General features: G+C 48.6%; 2 protein-coding genes across 4 annotated transcripts in view; both read left to right on the top strand.

The window, feature by feature from the left end:
- The window catches only part of RPGR (retinitis pigmentosa GTPase regulator), an 85,722-nt gene extending 75,490 nt beyond the window's left edge, over positions 1 to 10,232 (top strand). The window contains exon 18 of one of the 2 annotated variants that reach the window (XM_032329851.1): positions 6,738 to 10,232. In XM_032329851.1, the coding sequence (XP_032185742.1) occupies positions 6,738 to 6,764 (27 nt within the window). In that variant the 3' untranslated portion in view covers positions 6,765 to 10,232. The other variant, XM_032329849.1, reaches the window with a different exon arrangement.
- A 5,231-nt stretch (positions 10,233 to 15,463) lies between these two features.
- Positions 15,464 to 25,158, top strand: part of SRPX (sushi repeat containing protein X-linked) — a 117,309-nt gene continuing 107,614 nt past the window's right edge. For both annotated transcript variants that reach the window (XM_032329854.1, XM_032329853.1), the window contains exon 1: positions 15,464 to 15,754. In XM_032329854.1, the coding sequence (XP_032185745.1) occupies positions 15,655 to 15,754 (100 nt within the window). In that variant the 5' untranslated portion in view covers positions 15,464 to 15,654. The remainder of the gene's footprint in view (positions 15,755 to 25,158) is intronic.

Genomic DNA, 25,158 nt, shown 5'->3' with positions numbered 1-25,158 from the left:
TTTGGTATGAGGTATGGGTTAAAGTTCTTTTTTTATTGACATATAAATGTTTCATTGTTCCAGCACCATTTGTCAAGAAGACTATCCTTTCTCCACTGCATTGCCTTTGCACATCTTTCAGAAATCAATTGACCTTATATGTGCAGGCCTATTTCTAGATTTTCTATTCCATTGATCTGTCTGTCTACCTTTATGTCAATACCACATTATCTTCATTAATGTAGATGTTTAAAACATCTTGAAGTCAAGGAGTGTTAGTTCTTTAAATTTGTTCTTTTTCAAAGTTGTTTTTGCTTGTCTAGTTTCTTTGCCTTCCATATTCATTTTAGAATCAGACTGTTAATTTTTATTTTAAAAGTCTACTGAGATTAGGATTTAGACTGAGTTTAATGTATAGATCAGTTTGGCTTCTGATCCATGAACTTTAATTTCTCTCTCTCAATAATATTGTTGTCTTGGTATTTATACCTTACACAGCTTTTGTGAGACTTTTCCCCAAATCTTTCATATTTTTAATGCTATGGCAAATGGTACTATATTTAAAATTTCAGTTGTTTATCTAGTATATAGTACAGAGAACTTACTTATTAGTTCTAATAGCTTTTTATGAATTCCATTTGATTTTCTATGTTGACAATCATTTAATCTTTGAGTACAAAATTTTGCTTTTTTCTTCCTGGTCTGAATATTTTATTACCTTTTCTTGCCTGATTGCACTGGCTAGCTCTTTGAATGTGATATTGAATATTCAGTTAAATGGCAAGAGTGGACACCATGATCTTAGGGGGAAAACATTCAGTCATGTACCACCAAGTATGATATTAGCTACAGTTCCTTTGTAAATGCTCTTTATTAGTTTGAAGAAGTTTCCTTCTAGTCTTAGTTTGCTGAATTTTTTAAAACTGGGAATGGATGTTGAATTTTGTCAAATGCTTTTACTGCTGTGTTGAGATTATCATATAGTTTTTCTTTTATGGTCTCTTAATGTGGTGAAAACAGTCATTGAATTGTGAATGTTAAAACTAATTTCTATTCCTAGGATAAATTCCATTTGGTCATGATATATTGTACTTTTTATATTATACAGTGTTCAATTTGCTAAATTTGAAAGAAATTTTACATCTATGTTTATAAGGGAAATTATTTCATAGTTTTTTTCTTTTCTTTTTTTTTCTTTTTCTTTTTCTTTTTTTTTTTTGGTGATATATTTGGTTTCACTGTCAGAGTAGTGTTGGCCTCATAGAATGAATTGGGGCGTATCTTTTCCTCTTCAATTTTCTCTGCGTTTATGGGAATTGGTATTATTTCTTCCTTAAATGTTAGTTATAGTTTAGCAATAATGTCAGCTGGGCCTGGAATTTTCTTTGTGGGAAGATTTTTAACTATACTTGGTGGCTCTTAAATGCTAAAGCCTAGGATTGATGGATCACTTTTCTCATAGCCAGAATCAGTCCCATGGTTCCACCTAGTTGCAAGAAGGCTAGGAAATATAGGGGAGAACATAGCTATTTGGTAGTCAATAAATGTCTGTGTCATAAACTTTCAGAAAGTTTACAGAAAATTATGTCTACATTGAGTAATTGCCCAAAGTTTACTTAAAGTCCCGAGATACCGTCCATCCCTTCCAATACTCTGCAAAGAAGCCCATTGCTTTTACCATACAACTCTGGAAAGAAGATCACATTCTCTGTGCTGTGGCTCCATTCTGTGTTCAGTGGAAACTCAAGTTTTCTCTTCCTATGGCTTCTGCTCCACATTGGTGAAAGAGAGAATTTTATCCAAGTTCAGCTTTGGCAGGAAAAGTAATGTCTAGATTGGATCCAAGATGAAAATGGTTCCTTAGTCTTACGGAAACACAAATACCATGATTCTTCCTGTCTTATGCTATAAATACTCCAGTGTCTGCAGCAGCGTCTCTTGGCTGCAGAAATGTTTAAATATTTCATGTCCATCAATATGTGGGTTGGGAAGCCCCATGAAAGCATGAGTCTTACTAATATTTCCATATTATGAACACATATTATTAATTTCCTAGGCATATCAGAGAAGGTTGTTTGATCACAAATTACAAGCTTACTGTAAGTTGGATCACTCAGGGCACATAAGATGCTGCAACAGAAAACTCTTCAGTAGCTTATTCAAGGTGTTTATTTCCCTCCCGGATCACGGTTCTGAAACGTGCAGTCCAAGCTCGAGAAAAAGGCTATACAGTCCTCAGTGTGGGGCTTCCATTTACTTCATAGGAGATGGCTGCCTACTTCTCATTTTCCAGCCAAGATTAAAGGGAAAGGCTTAAGGGAGCACATGAACTTATTGGTGGAAGACAAGTTGGAAGTCGCATACATTACTTCCACTTACCTCTAAGGAACAAAACTTAGTCTCATGACCACACCAAATGGCAAGGGAGGAAATATCATACTGAATTGGGAATCCAAGTGCCTAGCTAAAGCTTGGGGCACTAGTGTGTTAGAGAGACTGGATATTGGTGGGAAATGAGTAGGGTTTCAGGAGTGCACAATATTTACAGGAACGAAGAAGAAAAGGATTTGGAAAGATGCCAAAGGAGGGTGGCTTTGGATGGGGATGGGGTGTACAGGGAAATGGGCACTATGAGAATAGTCAAGGTGCTGCTGTTGGGTTAAAAAAATAAAAACCCCCCCCAAAAAAAAAACCAACCATTTTGTCATTTTTCTGTCACCTGTTCTAGATTCGGGGTCCAAATAACCAAGACATGGTGCCTGCCTTACACTGCATGGGGGAAGTAAGGAAGAATCAGATGGATGTTTCCTCCTGAAACCCCTTGGGTGTCCATAGCTGGAAAGGGAGCCATTTGGATTTCTCATCCCACTAGGTTTTTGACAAAAGGGAAATACAGTTTCCTAGAAAGAAAGAGGTGTTGGTCTATCACAAAACATATCTATCACAGATGGAATATTGGTCCCATCCAATTTATTTGGCCATTCCAAAAACAAGATTGTGGCTACTATAAAAAAGAAGCCACCCTACTACCCCATATGCTGCCAGGATTTAGGTTTTGCTGATGCTTTCTTTGTAATGTTTCTTGTACCTATGCCTTCTTCCCCATTCTTTATATGCTTCCCAAGTCTTATCATCTGTTGCCTGAGCTACCTGTCCTTGGCTAGGATGCTTGAGATGCAGGTAAGAGAAAGCCCTAGAGCTCAACCGATGCCAACAATAAGGACATTTATTACCACCTGTATCAAGCAGGTCAGAAGTACAAGTAGGCCCCGAGCCCCATGGATCGGGGCTCTGGTTCTGTTTTGCTTGCAGTTCTCTTCATTCATATGTTGGCTCTCGTGAAATGGCTGAGACATTCCAGGCATCGCATCCATACATACCATCAGCAGAAAGAGAGGAACTTCTCTTGTCTGTATGATTCTTGTAGGAATATAGTGGATGCTGTGATGTGCTGCCTGTAACCCTCTTCAGGAGCCGAGGACTTCTCCCAGCTGCTGGGAGTGTTTCCGGCAGAGCCTGCAGCTGGCAGCCCTTTTCGGAAATGCTCTCTGCAGATGAGAACTGCCTTATCCAAGTTCACCTTCCCTTCCTGGGAGTAGCCAATATTCAATAACTATTTGTCACACGTGTTTAAAGGCCCAGCCTCCTCACCCCAACTCAGAAAACTCTATGGGACCATCTTCAGGTCTTTGTTGTGTTGGCTGGGGTCTTCGCTGTGACCGTATCACAGCTGCACATCTCCCTCTGCCCCCTCTTGTTGCCCCCTCTTTCATTGCACAGGTGTGGACCCTAAGTACACGCCTTTATGAACCTCCTGCACATTCACTGTTATCTCAGAGCCTGCTTCTTGGGGAACATGATTTATAAGAAGAAGTAAAGAAGTCCTTTTGGTGTCCCCTCCCAACTTAATGTCCTGCTGTGTCACACACATCCCCCTAACTGGGTCCCTGGGAGGCTGGCATGACTGGCTTAGAGCAAGGAGGATTTGCCTCTGGAGCAGGTGAAACACAGGTCAGAGTCATTTTGAAGGCTTCCTCACTCCTCTGTCCAGCAGTTGGCACTAGCTGTTGGCTGAGGTCTCATCTGAGCTGTCAGGGTACGGTATGCCTGTATGTGAACTCTTCATGTGGCTTCTGCACAGCACAGTTGCCGGCTTCTAAGAATGAGTATCTCCAAAAATAAATAAATAAAATGGAAAAACAGACCATGCTGTATCCCTTCATATGACCTAGGCTTGCTCATTTCTGGCATAGCCACAGACCCACAGACCCTTGATAAAAGATAGCACGTATAGAGCTTCCTTGGTGGGAGGAGTGTTCAATGTCCCATTGTGAAGAACACGAGGGATGGAGGTGGTATTTTCACAGCCATCTTGATAAAAACACAGCACATAAAACAAGCAGACTTCCATTTATCCACTGGGGAGCCTGGGAAAGCTTCCCTGAAGTTCTGCTTAAGATATGACCTGAGAATAAGGGGATGTTACCTAGAATAAGGAGTAGGAAAAGCAAGCAGAAGGAAAAAAGTATGTGCAAAGGCCCTGAGATAGAAAGGAGCAGAGCACAGACTGTGAAAGGTCAGTGTGACTTCAGTCCTGAGAGTGACGGCAAGGGCGGTGAGCATTAAGACGGACTCCAGATCAGCAGAGCCTTGTATGCTGTGTGCAGAACGCTTGTTCATCTACATGGACCAGTGGTCCTTCAGGGTTTAAGCTGTTGATTGACCATTTGTTCTGACTATGGCAAGTGGAGAGCATATTGAGGTTGTAGGAAAGACAGGAGTGGATTCAGGAGACCTCGTAGGAAGTCACTGATGGGAGTTCAGTTGAGAAGTGATGGAATGTAGCATAGGTCAGGTGGATGGCATGAAGATGAACCAGTGTGGCTGGATTCAAGTGCCATGATGGGGAGGAAATCAACAGGACTTATGGGTAGGGTGGAGTGGAAGGATGAATAGTGGTGCCTGTCAAAGAGACAGAAAATACTAGAGATAAGCAGCTTTGCAGGTTAGAGGTCCCGATTCTGTTCAGTACGTGTAGTGTTGGAGATGTCTTTGAACAATCAAGAGGAGTCAAGTAGCGGGGTCAGGAACACATAGAGGAGCCTAAAGGTATAGATTTATGATTCTTGGTGTTTAGCTGGCAATTAAAGTTCTAAGTGTGGATGAGATCCCTTAGGGAAAGAGTACAGAGATTCTCATAGAACATTACATTCAGTGGTTGCCCAGAGGTTGATGGGTGGCGAGAAGCTAAGGAGCATCCAGACTTGGTGGAAGTATGATGGTGTGGTGTCCTTAAAGCTGAATAGTAGTAGTGTTACTGGGGCGGGCAAGGAGTCATTAGTACTGAATGCCTTTGAGACGTGTACGAAGATGACTAAAACAGGTCTATTGAGACAAACAACATGGTGGTAATGACAGCAGAAGTTAATTTGGAGGAACAATGTGGGACCCCAATTGGCACAGGTTGACAGAGGCAGAGTTTAGACAACTTTTTTGAAAGAGAAAGAATTGAAGGAAAATGTTATAATAGGACCATCGTGCAACAGCACACATTTGAGAATAAGGTGTGTGAAGCATTCAATTTCCTTGTACCAGATCAGAGGCTCAAGAGACCCATCACGGATGCATTCTCCTTTTAAAGAGAAGGAGCATGAGGCACGTGAGAGAAGTTCGCACCTGTATCATATATGTTCCAAACCAACAGAAATTGGACCCACTCCAGCAAAGAGAGGGAAGGACCCAAGCAATGTGGGAAAGCTGCAAATAGCCACCTAAAAAATATTCATGTAGAATCCCAATGTGGATAGCTCAGAATCTCTTTTTAGCTTGGGCGTGTTCAACTCTTGTGGGCCTTTGAGCAAATCTTGTAACTTTTCCATGCATCAACTTTTCTTTGGCTATTCACCAGGGTCAGAGGAAGGCTGATCCTTGAAAAGCGCTCAGAACAAAAAGTCCAACAGGATTTGACTAAATGAAGCATTTGATTAGTTATCACTAATAGTATGATGCAACCCAGGAAGGACTATTAACTCATTGTTTCTAAACTTGGCTTGCTTTCCTACTTGGCTGGAGCCCTCAGAGCTCTGGCCAAGCAGCAGGGTTTCTGCATGTGCTCTGGCTTCCCTGAGGACCTCACAACGAGCCAGAAACCCTCAGGATCCACGAGAGGTCTTGAGGAAAACAAGGAGAAAGGGCATGGGTACAAGCACGGGGAGAGGCAGCCAGTCCCGTCCATACAGAGACAGGGGCGTGTGTCAGCTCTTCTTGTGGCTGGCAGCTCTTCTGGAGTCTCAAAGACTAATTTTCCAGTCTATGTCCTCGCAGGGATGCTGACCTTTGGGTTGATTATAAGAGAGAAAATGAAAGCTTTCCCTCTCCTCCAACGCATCCTTCTTGGACTGGAAACATGTGTCAAGGCCATTACCTCCGCAGATGCTTTGGGATGAATCAGCATTCTAAAAGACGGAGGCCCCAGGAGGTGCCAGCGTCCACAGGATGTTCAGGGATTGAGGCGAGTGGGGAAGCAATGGAGTGCTACAGCCTTCCGCCAGGGGTCCGTTGTACCCCCGTCAAGGTTGGCAGCCTGAGAATCTTGGTGAGAATAAAGGGTGAAGGGGTCCGAACTACTTCTACAGAATCCTGCACAGACCCCACTGGGCCAAGGGCTGGGGTCCTCTTTGGGAAATCGGTATCATCATGGTTGGAAGCCTGTCCTCGAGGATGGTCTTTACGCAAAACACATTAACTCTCCTTTTCAGGTGCATAGCCTCTGGGACAGAAATTGATTGTTTCCTCATTACTACCTGCGAGTCTTCCAGCCTCAGAAGTGTGCTGGCCCCCTGCTTCTCTGCTCCGAAGGGAGAGGAATGCCACAAACCACATTCCGACCCAGGGAGAGGGCTTTGAGGTCATGGGGCTCAATGCCATATAGGAAAGAGGTGATGCCACGAGACCTAACTGATGTTTCCTCACTTGCTTGCATTTTCTGTCAGCCGCTAGTCCTGGGTTGTGTTCCTTTGGGTATATTTCCACAGGTCCTATCTAGCAAGAGAGAGGGCGAGAATAAAGGCCTTCCCCTCTGAGACTCAGATGACCCCTGTCAGGACCTGTGAGCTGATGTTTGCTATGGCTTTCTTCCCTTTCCCCTGTTCCGCTTGTATATCCTCATTTTCCTGTTCTTGCTTTTTTATCTCCAGTGTTCTCGAGGCATGTATCTTCAGCTTCCACCTCCAGGCAAGCACGTCCTCATCTCTCCTACTGACTCTCTGGTGGTCTTAGCAGTCGCCATCTCCACGTGGGCCTTCCCCCCGGGCTTAGCATGGTCAAAACCCACCGTATTTACCCTCTGCACTGGCTCCGTACCTGTGGCAGGGTGAGTCCAGGCAGAGAAGCAGAGTCAGTAGGGGAGCTGTGTTGCATACGACCGGTATGGATGGGGTACAGGAAATGCTCTTCCGCAATCGCAGGCGCTTGCTAAGCAGTGTCCGTATGGCTGTTGTCTCTGAGTCTGATGCTGGAGCTTGAGGTTCACAGAGGAGGTGGTAGAGAGGCAAGCTGTGAAGTAGAGTGGGGAGACTAAGGTAGATTGGACCCCACAAGCTTGAGCTGGAACCCCATAGGGAAGGGCCATGACCTATGTCAGCTCCTGTTGCCTCTGACCTTGGTGATGAGGGTATCCAGCAGAAGCGGTGCTCTCTGTCAAGAGCTAAGCACGTAACACATGGCCTAGAACTCGGCTCCGTCTGAGGGAGGATGGGGGAGGGGCAGGGCGCTCGCAGGCCCAGCTGCTTCACGCCAGTGAGGTAAGTCAGCAAACCGGCAAGGTGGGAACCATGAAATGGCCACTGCTCCCCTTCCGGCCTCCAGATTCCCCAAGAATGTCCCCTGTGACAGACCCTAACTGGAAACAAACAAGAGAGTGAATTCTGGGAACTGTAGCTCAGCCTGGCCAAGTTGACTCATGACAAAGCCAATAAAATCCACCCCCAGTCAACTTAGCGTCCATACACATCTCCTCAAGGCAACTTAATCTCTGCAGAAGGACCGTATCGAAGTCCTACTTCTGCGTAGCATTATACAACTAAAAAAGAAAAAAAAAAAAAAGGTAACTTTTTCCCCCCGGAAGAGAATGCATTTTTTGTCCATTTTTGTCCTTGGGTGATGTGGATCCTTCTCCAAACTGGTTCACATTCTTCCACTGATACCGTATAACTTAAATCCTGAGCTCCTGAGTTCAAGTTTAGTACTAATACAGCTTACGTGAGATGAGAAGGGGATGGAAAAGAAAAAACAAAAATATCCAGTTAACGTATGTAGAGACATCAATATTCAAGTAAGGGAGAAATATTCATCACTCTTATGGTCCTTGTCTCTGCCATGGTCACAGGGTCCTCGCTGACCTTCACAGCTGTCTTCTTCCTACCTGCTAGCCTTGCATATTCTTTTTGCTGTCAGCAGTTACCTCAGTGGCTGGTCGTGGCTCTTTGCTTGGTGGATGGAGTTACACAAGCTTTCATTCGAGAAGGTTCTGGGATACTAGCAGCCCGGCCTGCATTGGGTTGTTGTAGTTCTCTGTGGGCTTTAATCATAGGACACGGGCATAGCCAAGGCACCTGGAGGATTCCCTACTTTCTAGATGTTCTCCTTATGCCCACTGTGTAGTCGTAGCAACCCGGCTTCTCCCTGGCGGTCAGGATCGATCACCGAGCCAGGTAGACGGCCCCTTCTCTGCTCTTCATTCAGTGGCACAAGGCACCCAGAGTGCCCAGGCAGCGTCTCTACTTCTTCTTCAGTGGGGTCATGGTTGGACCCCCTGGTGGGAGCATTCCTCTCTCTGGAACTGAAACTTCGAGACCCGCAGAGCCTACGCACCATCACAGGGATGAGAAGTAACGTGTTGCTAATGGATCACCAGAGGTAGCGCGGAGTAGTGGCCTTCCTGTTTTCACCCCTGGACTCACGGATGGTGAGTATTGGTAATGGGAGTCACAGCATGGTAGACTGGAGGCCGACTCGAAGCATGTACGCATCCAGAAGGACTTCAGCCAGCCCTGCAGCGCACTTAGCTGGTGTCTTCGAAAGGGTGCTGTCCCTCTAGCAAGCTGCTACAGGCTCATGGGGACATGGTAAGACCAGTGAATTCCATGCACGCACGCCCATGGCCTCACTCCCTTCGCCATGAAGGCAGTACCCCGACGGGAGGCTATACCTGCGAAATACCAGGATGGCACAGAAGGGATTCTGTGGGGCTGTGGGCTGGTGATCTGGGCAGAAACCTGTGGCCAGGGGAGGAAAATCCATATCCCTTGTGACTGTCTATCCACACAATCAGGTAAACTAGTCAAAGTCCCACCTTCTAGGGCTCCCCTCCACGCGGCCTCTCAAAGCTGTCAGAGAGTAGGGCTGCGGTGCGTGACGCGCTGCCCTGCCATCTCAGGTGGCCCTGAGGCACCACTCTCTGAGGCTTTTCTTCCTCAGTCACCCGGTCCTAGGGAATGTTCCATCAGGCCCAAGATGGAGACCGGAAGAGAGAAGGTCATGTAGTGCAAGTAGGAGCCATGGAACTTTGGGGCCTCTACCTGATGCATCTCATGTGCCTTCTGTTTGGTGAGGGAGTGCTGCTCCGCACACCCAACTGCATGGCTTGGCCAGCTGGACAACACTCCATTTGTGACAGGCAGCTCAGATTCCATGGGAACTTGGTGACCTGTGGTCAAGCCTTCAGTCTCCAGTAATGCCAGTAGCAGGCCAAAGTTTCTGGAAAGCAGAGTGAGAATCCCGAAGAGGTGGTAGAGACTTACTACAGAATTTTAAGGGTCAGATTTTGCTTCACCCAGAGGAGGTTGCCAGAGACTTCAAGATGCTTCCTCATCTGCCGCTGCCACCTTGAGTATTGCTATATGTCCCGGGGCCTATGGCCCCAGTGGCAGGGTGTCCTGCATAGTGGCGTCTTTCGGCTTTCCGAGCCCCACTCGGAGCTAGCATTTCCTAGGTCCAGTTCATATGTTGCCTAACCAAAGATGGTTTCTTTCAATCCAGCTTTGTTTGAACATTTTTTTGCGCAAGCTTGGTTGGCCTGTCTGGACCTGTGCTTGCCCCTCTAATCACGGAGGCTGGGGATAAAGTTCTACTCCTGACCCGATCTGACTCCTGTACCTACACCTATGACCCAGATTTGGAGTGGCCGTGGCTGGCAGAACCCCCACCCCCAACTCCAGACCACAGAAGCAGTTCCCCAAATGAGGTTCTTCTGGGAATTCATCACCCAGACAAGGGAGGGAAATTGAGATAAGGCTCTGGTGAAGTCCCTCCCCTCGGGGAGGGGCCCATTCGTGTGGAGAAGTCTCTGGGCCTATTTCAGAAGGATTGCTCTCCTGGTCCGCGTGCCAGAGCAGGCAGGGTCTGTCTTGGATCTTCATCATGAAAACCTGGTAGGCTTCGTGGAGGTAAAGGCCATAGCACCATGGGAGTCTGTGCTGTGCCTCAGCCCCAGGAGTTTCTCACGCTTCTGACAGACCGCACTCAGCTTACAGCAATTTTTCTAAATTGCCATTTATGTGTTCCTACCCATTTATGGCTCCCGAGTGTCTCCTGCTCCAGGTAAGCCCATCTCCGCCAGCACTGTGTGGCTGTGCCGGTCTTTCTGCATAGCAAAAGGTGACGATTTGCCCTGAAAATCCAGTGCTTCGTTGGGTCCGAGAAAAGGGACTGATTTTTCCACTTGGCCAGCTTTTTCTGGTTCTCAGGGCAGGAATGATCACTTCCTAGCATGTGGCAAGTGAACCCAAAAACCGTCAATTACCTTTGTAAATCTCTGCGTTCTTTTATTTCTCAATTCGCGGTATGACCTCCTGTTTCTACTTTCTAAAAGCATTTCCCTTGAATCTGTTACTGAATACGCCAAATAAATATATTCTAAAGTTGCTTTTCCCTTTCTTGGTAGCTTATTATTTTTATAAAAGAAATGATTTCCTTTGAATCTTTCGAACAGACATATTCCATTTCCCTTATGCTGCAGACATTTTTCATACTCTAGAGACTGCGTTGCTTCGTTCTGAATATTTATCTTAGAAAGAGAAGAAATCTCTTGAAGCCAGGGTATTGTAAACAGATACTATTCTTGGACGGGCCTTTGCTTTTTGATCTTGATCTGGAACATTCTTACTTTAACCCTCTCCCCTCCAGATATTTAATAGATAGTGGTCAGCAAAAGCCCAACGCGCCTTATCTTTCTGGCATTCCTTTAGCAGGATTTTCAAGAGATTGAGATCAAATCTCCTTGTCCTTGTCTCGAGTTCCCACAAACCTGGAGTGTCTACTGTAGTCTGTAGTTCGTACAGGAGCATGAAAGCTAAATCCACTGTCCCTGTGCTACTCGAAGTGTGGTCCCCAGAGCCATGCTGCTCTCTGGCTTTTTTTTTTTTTCCATTTTGTTTTTCTAGTGAGCCCTGTTTAGTGATTTTACAAAAGCATTGATCAATGATGGATTTGAAAAATTTTTTAAAGATTTTATTTATTTATTTGACAGACAGAGATCACAAGTAGGCAGAGTAGTAGGCAGGCAGAGAGAGAGAGGAAGAGAAGCAGTCTCCCTGCTGAGCAGAGAACCCAATTCGGGGCTCGATCCCATGACCCTGAGATCATGACCTGAGCCGAAGGCAGAGGCTTTAACCCACTGAGCCACCCAGGTGTCCCTTGAAATCTTTTTAAAGATTTTTTTATCCACTTATTTGAGAGAAAGAGTGCGCAGAGCTTGTGGGAGGGGGCAGAGGGAGAGGGAGAAGCAGGCTCCCCACTGAGCAGGGGGCCTGATGCGGTGCTAGATCCCAGGACCCTGGGACCATCACCTGAGCTAAAGACAGACACTTAACCAACTGAGCCATCTAGGTGCCCCTGGACATTTTGTTTTATTTCATTTTGTTATTGTTTTAGTTTTTGGATTGGACATCTTAAAATAATGGTCCTTTACTACAGATGGTCTGGGAAGCATCGACGCAGGCTGCTTCACTTCAGAGTGTCTCCTCGACGTTGGGAAATGTCAGTCCATTTCCTGAGGTGCAGTGGGCCACCAGCTTTCCCCTCAAACTGCAGGCCCTTTACTCGGAAAAGAGGTGGAAAGAGAAGAGAAGAACTGGTTGGAAAGCCTAGGAGGACAAGGAGGTGTGGGGGAAATGGCAGGGGCACAGGCAGGGAAGGAACTTGAGTGACGTCCGTCCACAGGGAATCTGTCCTTCAGTAGGGAGGGAGGTGGCCGGCAGGTTCTCCTTCACTGGTCTCAGCTGACAAACGCAAGGCAGAAAGTGGGGGTGAGTTCTGGAATCCTCTTCTTTCTCCGCTGTGGGTCATCCTGCGTTGACTCAGGAGAATGTGGCGGTTAAGCCAAGCTCCTCGCCACTGCACAGAGTGGAAAGACACCTCCACACCCCCCACCCGGCTTTGATGTCCGTGTTCTCTTCTCCTCTCCTCTGGCACTTTGCCCAGCCTTCAGGAATGCTTCGGTGGACAGAAGAGGTGCTGTCAGCATGGCCCTGAGGGGCCCGGGAAATCTTTCTTTCTTCCTTTGGAAGCAGCTAGATTGTGCTCTCACGGGTTTTCCCTTGAAGCCATTTTCACCTCCTCTGTATCTGTGTGCTTGGTTTTTGAGGTCTAATGCAGCTTGTCGTACTGATCCTTCTTTGCCGTTCAGCGTCTATACAGCATTCCTGCCCATAGAGATGTTTGGAACCTGCTTCTTGCCTGCCTGTCTTGATGTCTTACACCAACCGTGTCCTTTTTTTCAGTTCCTCAATTGTTATGTCCAGTGGGACTGGAATGAGATCAGAGCTCTGTGGCACCCCTTGAGTGACTTCTCTTAATGTTTCCATGGACTCAATACCCCATCTTCTGGGTTCAGTTGTTTGCCAGATTTATTCTACAAAACTGTCCTATTGTCTAGCAAGATCTTGTGGGAGGAACTGATAACCTCTTTCCCTTCCCTTCCTCTGCCCCCATCTCGTCTATCAGAGAGAGAGAAACCTGGAATAATAGTAGCAGTGTTGGGGTGCCTGGCTTAGTCAGTAGAGCATGCAAATCTTGATCTCCGGTTCATGGGTTCAAGCCCCACATCGGGTGTGGAGCCTTCTTTAAAAAATAATAATAGTAGTAATAGTAAGAATAATAAAATCTGATTGGAGTTTGCTTTAAGGCAGCAAAGAGAAAAATTTTTTTTACTATAAAACTTGGTATAATCTTTTATTAATTTTAATTTCAGCATACTTAACATACAGTGTTGTATTAGTTTCAGGTGTACGATATAGTGATTCAACACTTTTCTACATTAGTGCTCATCATGGCAAGCGTGCTCTTGGGTCCCTGTCACCTATTTCTCCTGTCCCCCTACCCTCGTCCCCTCTGGTGACCATCTGTTTGTTCTCTATAGTTCAGAGTCTGTTTTTCGGTTTGTCTCTTTTTTTTTTTTTCCTTTGTTCATTTGTTTTGTTTCTTAAATTCCACATGTGAGTAAAATCATATGGTATTTGTTTTTCTCTGACAGCTCATTTTGCTTAGCCTTATACACGCAGAGAGGAAAACTCTTCAACACAGAGTGGTGTTTGCTGTAATTCAGCCAGACTCCGGTGCTAGGAGAGAGCCAGGGGTTCCTTCTCAGCCCTGTAATAGAACTTAGGCTGGTTTCTGTGAGGAGAGCTCGCTTCAGAAGTGGTGTGGTGAAGGAAGGCCACCGGGCAGGCTAACCTGGACCTGGAATTTGGGGTACATATTCACCTCTGTTCATGAGCCCGGAACAATTGTTCTCCCCTGGGGGCAAACTTTCCCCTGGGGCACACGTGACGTCTGGCAGTTTTTCATTGTCATGACTTGGAAGAGGAGGTGTCTCCCTGGCATCTGGTGCGCAGGCAGCCACTCTCCCCAGCAAAATGGTGTCAGGCCCCAAATGTCAGTGGTGCCTAGGTTGAGAAATGCTGGTCCAGAATTTAGCCCATTTTAAAAACCTGCCCCACTGAACTTGGGGGAAGAAAAATATGCATCTGGCCAAACTCCAGGCCACCTCCCTAAAGATTCTAGTTTCATTGGTCTGGGGTCCAGCCCTGATGTGATGTTTTCATGAAGTGCCCACCCCTCCCCCTGGCCCTTTGTGGTTGGCCAGGGTTGAGAACCACTCGGAGGCCCAGGTGAGTCTGGTCTGACAGAGTCCACAGGTGAGGTGGCTCTCCCTCATTTTCTTGTGACTCGGGCTGTTATTGAAGGGTTGTTGGCTTCCTGAGCAGGGAGCAGCTGTGGAGAATCTCATTGGAGATGGAGAAAAGCACCTACCCCCACTAAGATGGAAGCTCAAGTCAAGGGCTTTTGTGAGAACTGGGATAAAAGAATTTGAAACCCTTCTGGATGGATGTTCCCAGGGCTTTTAGCCTAGCTAGTGGATGAGACTAGTGGCCAAGGAGAAAGTTGCCCCTCCTCAATGTATGTGACCTTGCCTAGGTGCAGGGCTCCTTGACCCAGAGGTGGCTGGATTTCCGCTCCGACATCCCTCTTCCTCCAGGCCTTTGCACAGTGCACAACCTGATGCAGCAGCCCTGATCGCAATTTGCCTTAGCTAAGACCCCCTTGGAGCAGGAAACAAGCCAGGTGCTGCCTTGTGGGTTCACAACACAACAAAAACAAAACAAAAACATCTGGGAAAGACTCAAAGAAGAAACCAGATCCCTCCTGCAGGCAGCCTAGAAACCCTATCCTGATGGCAGGCCACAGGTTGGAGGAGGCTTTGGCTTGTCCTGATGAACTTGGAGGTGGTCGAGAACAACCCAGGAAATGGTGAAACTGGGCTGCAGAAAACTGCAACAACCGCACTCCCAAGACTTGGGGTGAGACATGGGGAATTTTCTGTGCCTTGTGCCTGTCCATCAGCCGACCTGGAAAGAGAACCTCAAGCCCCATTCCAAACCCCATTCCAAACCGCAGTTCAGCAGGCTCCCCTTCCAGCCCTTGATTCATTCCCTTACAAGAGAGAAACAAAAAAGCTGTAGTATGGACTTTGGTGTCCTCAGAGCCGCACACCTAACTTCAAATCCCCTCTATGCCCATAACGGTGAACTGGGCAAGTTTCCAAGCACCGGTGTCTTCTTGGGTAAAATGGGCATAATAGTACCGAACCTGAGACGGGGTCGTGAGGGTCAGGTCGGTGAACGTGGCCGTTAATAGCCAGGCCGCAGGGCCATTGTGGACCCGATCGGTTGTCCCTTCACACAGAATGGCTCACGCGGTTCTCAGCACAGATGACAGCGTGGGGGGTCCGGGATCTGGGAGAAGGTTGGGCACCCGTGTGTGTATTCGGGGTGCGCGGAATCAGAGAGCAGGAAAGTGTTTGGGGTCATCCGACGTGCTAGGGCACGTTCCTGGAGCTCTCCGGCCCTGGGGGGCCAGCCCCGCTTCCAGAAGAAGGGCTGGCAGCAAAGGAGGGGCTAGGTCGGAGCCCCGGACCGCGCTAGCGTCCGGGGGAGGCGGCGGAAGGAGGGCAGGCCCCAGGCGAGCCGGAGGGAGGGCGAGAGGGAGGAGTTTTCCAGCTGGGCTTCACCCGCTCGCCGCGCAGCCCCTCGGCCCCGTCTGTCTCCTCCGCCCCCTTAAGGCGCGCGGCGCAGCCGAGCCGGAGCCGAGCCCAGCCGAGCGAGCGCCGTGCGCGCCATGGGGAGCCCCGCACTCCGGGCCGCGCTGCTGCTGCCGCCGCCGTCCCTGCTGCTGCTGCTGCTGCTGCTGCGGGTCCCGCCGAGCCGCGCCTTCCCAGGTAGGACCGGAGGCGGGGCAGTGTCCCCGACCGGGCGCCCTTTGTCTGCCCGGGACTTGGCTTTGGCGGCCGCAGGGAGGGGACGGCGCGTAGCGGGCTCGCGTCTGGGCACCGGGAGGGGAGAGCCGGCTGTCGGCCCCACGCCGGGCGCCGCGAGCCGCGGACCCTGTGGTCTGCGCTGCCGGGTGCCTGAGCGGACCCACGTTAGCGCCCGAGACCACGAAGGGAAGTTTGGCGGCGGGCTAGTTTCTCCCCACCTGGAGTTGTGCCTGACACGGTGTCCCGCCGACACCTCGGCGCACCGCCGAGGCCCGGGGGGCGGGGGGCGGGCCCGCAGCTTGTCCTGGAAGAAGCCCCTACCCGCTCCCCTTGGAGGGGCCGGGCCACCCCTGGGGGCTTCAGGGCAAGCGCCGCGGGCGAGCAGCTCCCTGGGACGGCACAGGCTGGGGCCTCTCCCGCATCCCCCAAACCCCCCCTGCTGGGGATTCCGAGAAAGTCTGCGCCTCTGGGAGAGAGGTGCCGGCAGAGAGTGGTCACTTGTGGCAGGCGCTCGGTTAGCCCCAAGGAACCGGGACTACACGCCCGCGGCTCGGCGAGGCAGGGGGTGTGGCTTCTTGTTGCTCGGGGGCGTGGTCTCTAGCATCTAAGGGGCCCCAGGTAGTTATTCGGGGCTCTCTTGGTGTTGACAAAATCTTCCGATTTGGTGTTCACAAAATCTCTAGATTTGCCCTTTAAAAAAGCTTCAGCTGACTCCCTCATCTGGGAGTCTTTGGTCAGCAGGGGCTTCAGGAGAGCAGGACAACAAGGATGCACCCCTATCCCCCGGCAATGGAAAAGAAATCCGGGGGTGCAGTTTAATTTAGTGCTAATGGGAAGGTGGGTGGTGTGGACTTGAGGGCGTGCAGACATTTGACTTTGCGCTCAACACTATGGGCAGTTTAAATCGGGGGTCCAAGGAATGAACGTACCAAGTTCTGGGTGACCGGTGGCGGTGGAGGGTTTCCAGGTAGTGGGGTACGAAGAGGTAGAGAAGGCTGCTGGAAATACTCCGCACAGCCCTAAATGAATGAATGACTCAAACAAGTGTGTAAAGTGATATATACAGCAACTGGGTTTTGAGCTGTTTGGTGGGAACTGATTCCAGGCAAAGTAGAAAGGAGACTTCATCCTCTGCCCCAGGCAAGTGCCATTCCCATGCTGCCCACTGCTGTTTAGGAGTTGGGTTACAGTGAACCAAGAGGGGAAGGGGAGGTCAGTACTGGACAGGGAGCAAGAGAGAAGTTGAGAAGCTGGAGACAGCCTTTCACGCTGAAGTCCCAGGCATCTCTGAGCTGCCTGTAAGTCTGCTGGAGCCTTTCTCAGCCAAGGGGCCTCTTCTCTTTTTCCATCTGAAATCGCTCTGCTCTCCTTTCTCCCAGCTCCTACCCTAATGTAGTGTAGCTTGCTGCCAGGGCCCAGGCATCCACAGGAAAATGGGTGTGCCAGTTTGGGCACGCCTCTCTGTCTCTGGGGAACTGCCCCTGGCTAATTCAGCCAGCCAGCAGGCTGCCTCCTCTTTGGCCCCTCTCAGTGAGGTCTCTCAGGAAATGTGCTCTGCTGGGGCTTGGGAAGCCTGGGGAGGGGAGACTCTAGGCCAGTGGGTCCCAGGGCAAATCCCATCAGCAGAATTCACCCTAAGTGCTGGGTGACAGAGAGGGTTTGCAGATCATTTCAGAGGAACTACCTTAGCAACTGGACATTATGTCTCCAGTAAGAGAGAAGGTAAGAGGCCTGGAATCAGGAACCTCTAAAAGAGGGAGGCGGGGACGAAGGGCCCCATCACAACCACCACCATTATATAACTATCTGAGATTTAATAGCAAATCTGTCAGAGTGAGAGTAAATCATTCCCACTCCTAGAAGGTCTCTGGAGTTCTTCCATCTTTGAATTTGATGCAGCTTTTCTGGCATCGGATTCATTCTTTGCAGCCCAGCAAAGACACGGTGTCTACAAAAATCCACATGAAATGTATAGAGAAAGTTTGTAGCAAAGTTGTCTGTGTTTGATTGTGTTTGTATGGCTATAAGAGATAAAAGTTTTTATTCTGGTCTTTTTGGAGCTTTTTTTAATTTTTGAGGTATAGTTGACATTACATGTTAGTTTCAGGTGTATAACACAGTGACTTGCTATTTGTATACTTTGTGAAATGATCACCACCACAAGTCTAGTTACCATCAGTCACCATATGTAGTTACAATTTTTTTTTCTTGTGTTGAAGACTTGGAATATTTACTCAGAGTAACTTTCAGATATCTAATACAGTATTAATTAACTGTAATCACCATGGTGTACATTAGTACATCCGCATGGCTTATTTATTTTGTAACTGGAATTTGTACGTTTTGACCCCCTTTGCCCATTTTTCCCATTCCCCTACCCCCAACTCTGTAACCACCAGTCTGTTCTCTGTATCTACGAGCTTGGGGTTTTTTGTTTTTTTATTTCAAATTGTACATACAAGGGAAGTCAGATGGTGATTTATCTTTCTATCTGACTTACTTCACTTAGCATAATGTCCTCAAAGTTCCATGTTGTCCATTGCTAAAGGCAAGATTCCTTTTTTTATGCCTGAATAGTATTGTTGTGTGTGTGTGTGTGTGTGTGTGTGTGTGTGTGTATCTACATCACATCTTCTTTAACCATTCATCTATCAGTGGACCCGGGTTGCTTCCATATCTTGGCTATTATAAATAATGCTGCAAAGAACATGGGGATGCAGATATCTTTTTGAGTTAATGTTTTCATTTTCTTTGGATAAACACCCAGAAGTGGAATGAATGCTGGATCATATGGTATCTCTGTTTTTAACTTTTGGGGGCACCTCCATACTGTTTTCCACAGTGGTGCCCCAGTCTGCATTCCCACCAACAGAGCGCAGAGGGTTCCCTGGTCCCCACCTCCTGGCCCACGCTTGTTGCTTCTTGTCTTTTTGATGATAGCTATTCTAACAGGTGTGAGGTGACAGCTCATTGTGGTTTTGATCTTCATTTCCATTTTTCTTCTGTGCTTAAATCAACTCTTAAAACCTCATTTACACCTGAGAGTTCGGAGGTTCACGCTACCTCATCCTGGAAGCAAAGCTGAAGATGAAGAATGAGCAAAGTGGGCCCCAAGAAAGGCTCCGTGAATCTTATCCTGGGAGAAAACTGGTGAGCTTGCGTGGTTTCACCAGTCAGGAAAACCCAGTGAGGTTTGTTCAAAGCCCAGCCAGACCACGTGAGCCAGAGCCGTCCTCCGAAGTGCCACCTTCATAGATAAGTATTAGGAAGTGAACACCTGCCCCACAATCTACAATTAAAGTCTCTCCCCGGGCAGGCTAAGCTAGAAATTTCTCTTTGGAGTTAAAAGGTGTAAGGATCTGACAAAGTTCCTCTTCATTAAAAAAGGGGAATTAAAAAGCAGGGAGTCTGGGGAGAGCAGGACATTTTCATCGAGCATTTTCTTCACCGAGAAACTTGCAGTCCAGTCACAGCTTTGTGAGCTCGAAGACACACTAGAAACTGTCCTTCAAGCACTGTCTTCAGACCTTCCGATCTCATCAGTTTTTACACCATAACTGAAACATAGGCCCTCTCTTTTCCATGGTTACCGTACCATTCTCGCTTACAGTCTCCCTCATTCTAATTCATTCTACTTTCTCTGGCCAGATACTGGTCTTTTTTTTTTTTTTTAGAAGATTTTATTTATTTATCTGACAGAGATTACAAGCAGGCAGAGAGGCAGGCGGGGGCGGGGTGGGGGGGGGAAGCAGGCTCCCTGCTGAGCAGAGAGCCCAATGTGGGGCTCGATCCCAGGACTCTGGGATCATAACTGATACTGGTCTTTAAGTACAACACTTTTACACCTACTCAAACACTGAGAGTGGCAGCTGCCTGTCCTCTGTCACGTTAACTAGAAAGTTCTCAGTTGTTTTCAGCGGACTACACAATTGCTTCCAGCCTAAATTTTCGGTCTTTCTCTCCTGGTTTCCCAAAATGTGGCCAAACAGACTACCTGTTTTCACAGAGCTTGAACCACATTTTCCCTCTTCTTTGCGATTGCTGCTTCCTGCACCTGGAATTCCTCCCTCCCTCCATCCCCCTGAACCCCAGCCACCTGCCGGCCCAAATTATGCCCATCCTCCAGTGTCACCCTCTTTTGGATGAAACGTTTCCTTGATCCCTTAAATGGGAAGCTTCTGCCTTCTGTTAAACACCCACGGCACTCCATGTTTCTCTTGCAGTGTTTATGACATGTGTCATACAGTACAATAATTTACACACTCCTGTATACTTCTAGATTCTGACTTCTGGAAGGTGGGTGCTACCACATCTTCCCTTTCTTTGTATTCTGGGGCCTAGCCGAGCACCTGGAGCCAAGAGGGTGTTTGTGCTGGTCAAGTTACTGGCCCTGTAATGTGGCTGATGGGCCACTGGAAAGAAAGGAGCTGAGAGAATCATGCACGGGTCAACAGGGCTCTGTGCCACCATGAATCTCCATGCAGAGCGACTGTGGCTCGCTGGCCATAGAGGTTGCTTTTTCAGTCCCTGAACACCCTCTGCTTAAGCAATAACCTTCTCTGTTGGGGGCTGTAAGGCGAGAGACTTACTGCAGCCACAAGCTGGAGTGTACATTTATTATTTTTCTTGGCCTCTTTGCTATAGTGGTTGAACGCTTTCCTTAGTGAACGCAAATGTGTGTGCTCCATCAATTCCCCTTTCAGAGAACACGGCTAAAATGGGTAATTGAAAGTGAAGATTGAGTTTAAACAGAAGAAAGATTCCTTTTGCCAGGCTATCCCATAGTATGAACTTGTGGCAGCCAAGTTATGATGAATACCCAGGTTACAGACTCACTTCCAGCCGAGCGGCGTGAACGAGTTCCAGGTCCTGGGGAGTCGCTCACGCCGGCCCCTTCCTTAGGTTGGCCCTTGCGTGAGTTCTCGACTGTCAGCTTTTATGGGCCATTGTTTATGGGAGCCTTTTAAGCCCCAGTTCTTTTCTCTTGGATATTTGAAAGTAGCTCTGAAATGGAAACTTTTTCTGCCTTTTTTAATGAAAACGGGGCTCTACCCAGAGACTTTTTCAAGCGGACACAGAATGATGGTGTGCTTGGGACAGCGGGGTGAAGAAAGTGGGGAATTCCTTCTCTTGGTGTTTTCTCTCTTATGGGAAAGAGACAGGGGCTTATCTATGGGGGGAAATGATGTAGCAGCGGCGGGTCGACAGGCTCTGGGAGCCCAGAGAGCTGCCATTGCAGGAGCACTGGGCCTGGACATTGGAGAATGATGTTCGTGGATGGCTGAGGCCCGTGACAGTGGCCCCCAGGCCCAAGAAAGGTTAGCAGAGGTCCGGGCACTTCCCTATGAACATCTGGAAATTGGAAAGAAAAATCCGCGTGGGTGTTCTTTTTCTGGGGAGAAAGCCCTTCTCCCAATTCAGAACCACTACTCAACTAGAAGCTCTTCATGAATTGCATGAGCAAGCTGCCCTTAATGGACACAACATTGCACATGTCTAGTAAGATGAAATTGTCAGAGTAGGAAAACTGCGATGGAACCGCTGAGCCGGGGGTCCCTCAGGTCACGACCAGAGGTACATCTTCTCCTCCTCGCCTAAAAATCAACACCCAACAAAGCAGGCATAATCATAGATGGTAATTGCCTTCGGGCCTAGGTTGGCAACTCGTACCCCTCGCTTAGCCCAGAGTCTGCGACCTGGAGGAGGATCTTTAGTCCGTATTCGTGGCTTAAAGAACCGGCTAAAATAATTTATCGCGGCGGAGAACAAGGGTTCTGTTTCAAATATCCCTGTAGGATTTCACTGGAATTTCCAAGATGCTAATTCCCAGAGGGAAAGGAATGCACGACAGCAAAACATCAGAGGAAATTTGCACTGTCCTGAACAGGAGACCCCCTCTGGATGGGCGACGAGCCAAGGCATAGTTAATGGTTGGAGCTGTTGGATGTCACATCCCCCTGGGACACTATTCTGGGAGACTCAGAAACTCCTGGGAGTCCCAGAGGCAGGATTTGCAGATCAAGGTTTAAGGCTAAAGCTTGTGCAAGAGAGAAGCCATTGGTAGCATTGCTGAGCTCCCAAGTTTTCCAGATGATAATTGGTTTCACCTGGATCTTACGATCCGCATGGCGCGCTCGACCCAGAAACCTCTGGAGTTTTCATTCCGGAGATGCATGATTCACTCGCCCGTAATCCTTAGCTCATACTGGATGTCTCTTTCTGCATTGTTCTCGAGGGAGAGGATAAATGGGCTTGGACCTAATGGCTTGGATTATCCCAGAGGTTTGGGGTTGTAAATTGAGTATCATGGTTTTAGAACTTTTTTATGAGTAATAGTCAGACAAATCCGAACACAGACTTGGGGGCAGATTTTCTGCCTTGGCCTGGAAATAGCATTGTGAGCTTTCTCCTGCCCCGTTTGTTCTTGCAGTGACCTGTCACGTGTTGGGTTCCAGGGGACCGACCGCTGATTTCTCATGTCCCATTGCTGGCTGTCGGCAGCGTCTTCCCAGTTGTGCCTTGTGAGCGTCTGTCTGTCCAACACCGACTGCATCCCGGGACCCTCTGACTGATGACTCTGGCCGGCCACTTACTGTGTGGGTGGCTGAGCTGAGTGACCGTGCCAGATCCAGGGATCCAGGAATGTTCAAAAACACTGGTTAATTTAGGGCCACAGGGCAAAGACCGAGCCAGGGTTTGGCAGGCCCACTGTGGAGTGGTGAGGAAGTGGTGGCGTGGCCACGTCCCCCACCTTCTGTGACTCTGCCCCCAGATTGGCCGTTCCATATAGGAACTCTGACAGACTTGTTGCCACTGACTCAGCATTCGTCAGACAAAAGCTCCGAGTCCTTTAAATACCCAGTGTTGAAATTCTGTTTCCACTTAGATTCCCATCTAGCTTTCCAAGGGGTGGAAACATACTCTTTCTCCATTAGTTACTCATGGATCTGAAGCCTCCGGCTATGTGAGCAGGTCCTGGGGTCTCTTGTCCCTTTCATGTCCTCATGGTGGCTCTCAGCGTGTTCGTGGCACGAGAGCTGCCGGGAAGAATGCCTCCGGCCAGAGCTGACCCTGCTGGGCTTTCAGGCTCTGTGGAGATTCTCAGAGGAGTTTCTCATCCACATCCAGGCTCCCCTGCGTGGGCCACCTGGTCTCTGGAACCATGAGATATCCGACTGGGAGGGCCCGAGACGTAGCTCCTTGTGTCTTAGGGATGAGCCTCTGAGGCCCAGCGAGCTGGAGGGCGTTTGTCTAGGGTGACCTAGGGCATGAGGAGCACAGCTGGGTTTAGAGCTAAGTGGTGGTTCCAGAGCTCCCATCACTGTGCCCCGCCCCTGCTCTGGCCTTGCCCTGAATTCAGTCTTCGAGTGGCCACCCTGTGTGAGGCACCTGCCGGGCCCCAGCAGAGAGGGGCAGGCCGGAACCAGTCACACGGCCTGTGCTTGCTGGGCCGGTCCCCGTGTATTTCGGGACTTGGCTGCCATGGCAGGCTCTCACACCTGGGGCCGCTTGCGTGTTCCTCGAGGGCTGGGAGTCCCAGATGCTCCCTCTCTCCACCACTTGCTTTGAGCTCCCCAACTGATAGGTCACCATATTCTTTTTTTTTTTAAAGATTTTATTTTTGATTTATTTATTTGACAGAGAGAAATCACAAGTAAGCAGAGAGGCAGGCAGAGAGAGGAGGAAGCAGGCTCCCCGCAGAGCAGAGTGCCCGATGCGGGGCTCGATCCCAGGACCCTGGGATCATGACCTGAGCTGAAGGCAGAGGCTTTAACCCACCGAGCCACCCAGGCGCCCTAGGTCACTATATTCTTAATGAGATCGAATTCATATCCCAGACCATTCACCCATGGAAATCAATGCGGTGATTTTCAGTGTGTTCACAGAGTTGTGCATCCATCAGCACAATTTTAGAACATTTATATTCTCCCCAAAAGAAACCCTGTGCCCCTTAGCCATCATTCCCCACCCCTGACACCCGAGCTCTAGGCAACCGTTGGCCTGTTCTCTGTCACTACACATTTACCCACTTGTTACATTCTGTATAAGGGGAATCGTGCAATATTTGTCCTTTTGTGCCTGGCGACTTTCACGGAGGGTCATGTTTTCAAAGCCCATCCGTGTTGAGGCAGGTATCACTCACTACTTGATTCCTTTGTACGGTTGAAGTCTATTCTACTGCGTGGGTATACCACATTTTATCCATTCATCAGCTGATAGACATTTGTGTTTCCACGTTTTATGAGTAATGCAGTAAACAGTCCCGTAAGTTTGTGAGCATATGGTTTCATTTCTCTTGGCTAGATACCTAGATGATTTTCCAAAGCAACTGTACCCTTGTCCATTCATACCAGCGGCATGTGGTGGTTCCAGCTCCTGCACACCTCAACGACTCTTGATATTATCTGTCATTTTGATTAAGTGCTATCATTTTAGCTCAGGTCATTAATGGCTTCTACTCAAGGACAGAGTGAGAAAGCAGCGTCTGTTCTGCCAGCTACGAAAGGAGACTGGTGAGACTCACCTACGGCTGCCTGCCACCCTTTCACTGCTGGCTGCAGGTCCACTGCTGGTTATCAGGCACCCTTGGGTGCATTAGAAGGAAAATGAGAAGGAAACGCCTTGTGCGGGTATGGGGTACTGGGCTTGGTCAGGAGACAAGACTCTGGGCTCATTAGGAAAAGGATGGAGGCCGACCCAGGACTCAGGGCTGAAGACTGGCGGGCAGGATGATTGGAGACCCTGCTCCCTCTTTTGGGGGATGTGATGATGTAGGCCAGTCCCTGAACAACCTTACGCGTGTGTTGGTCCTTGCTCTCAGTGGCTCAGCCCATGTGGAATCCACCATAGTATTTCACGGCTTGTGACTGCTTAAAAGAACAAAGCAAGAAAGGGTACTGGCATATGGACAGCATCCTGGCGTGCAGGAATCCTGGGATTCCCTGGGAGCAAGTGAGACTAGCGGAGGCTTGGGCCCCATGGAGCAGCATGTGCATTCGAATAAGACCCCTCCCCTGATCATTATCCACGGTGAAATTTCAGAAGTGCTGGTGTGATGAATGAGTTTAGCCGTTTGGCAGACCAGGGCGGCTGGCCTGTCGCTATGCGCCACACAACGGGTCTCCATCCCTCCTTCCGCCTTTCCTGTGGGCTTTGCCTTCATCTTGTCGCTAAACTTCCTTTCTGGAAGTTCCCGACATTCCTGAGATAAGCCAGCCCAGCCTTTAGGTCTCTACTCCCTCTTCCAACTCCAAAACAAACCCAGCCCCGAGAGGGACCTTGACTCTGTGTCCTTTTAAGCCCTCTCTCCTGGCTGCACCTCCAGCGGCATCGGCAGCAAAGCCGTCTTTCGGTGATGGGTGACA

The sequence above is a fragment of the Mustela erminea genome, chromosome X (assembly GCF_009829155.1).
Source record: "Mustela erminea isolate mMusErm1 chromosome X, mMusErm1.Pri, whole genome shotgun sequence".
In the NCBI taxonomy this organism is placed as follows: domain Eukaryota; kingdom Metazoa; phylum Chordata; class Mammalia; order Carnivora; family Mustelidae; genus Mustela; species Mustela erminea.
Note: the sequence above shows the minus strand (reverse complement) of the source record. Positions and strands in the feature narration are given on the sequence as shown.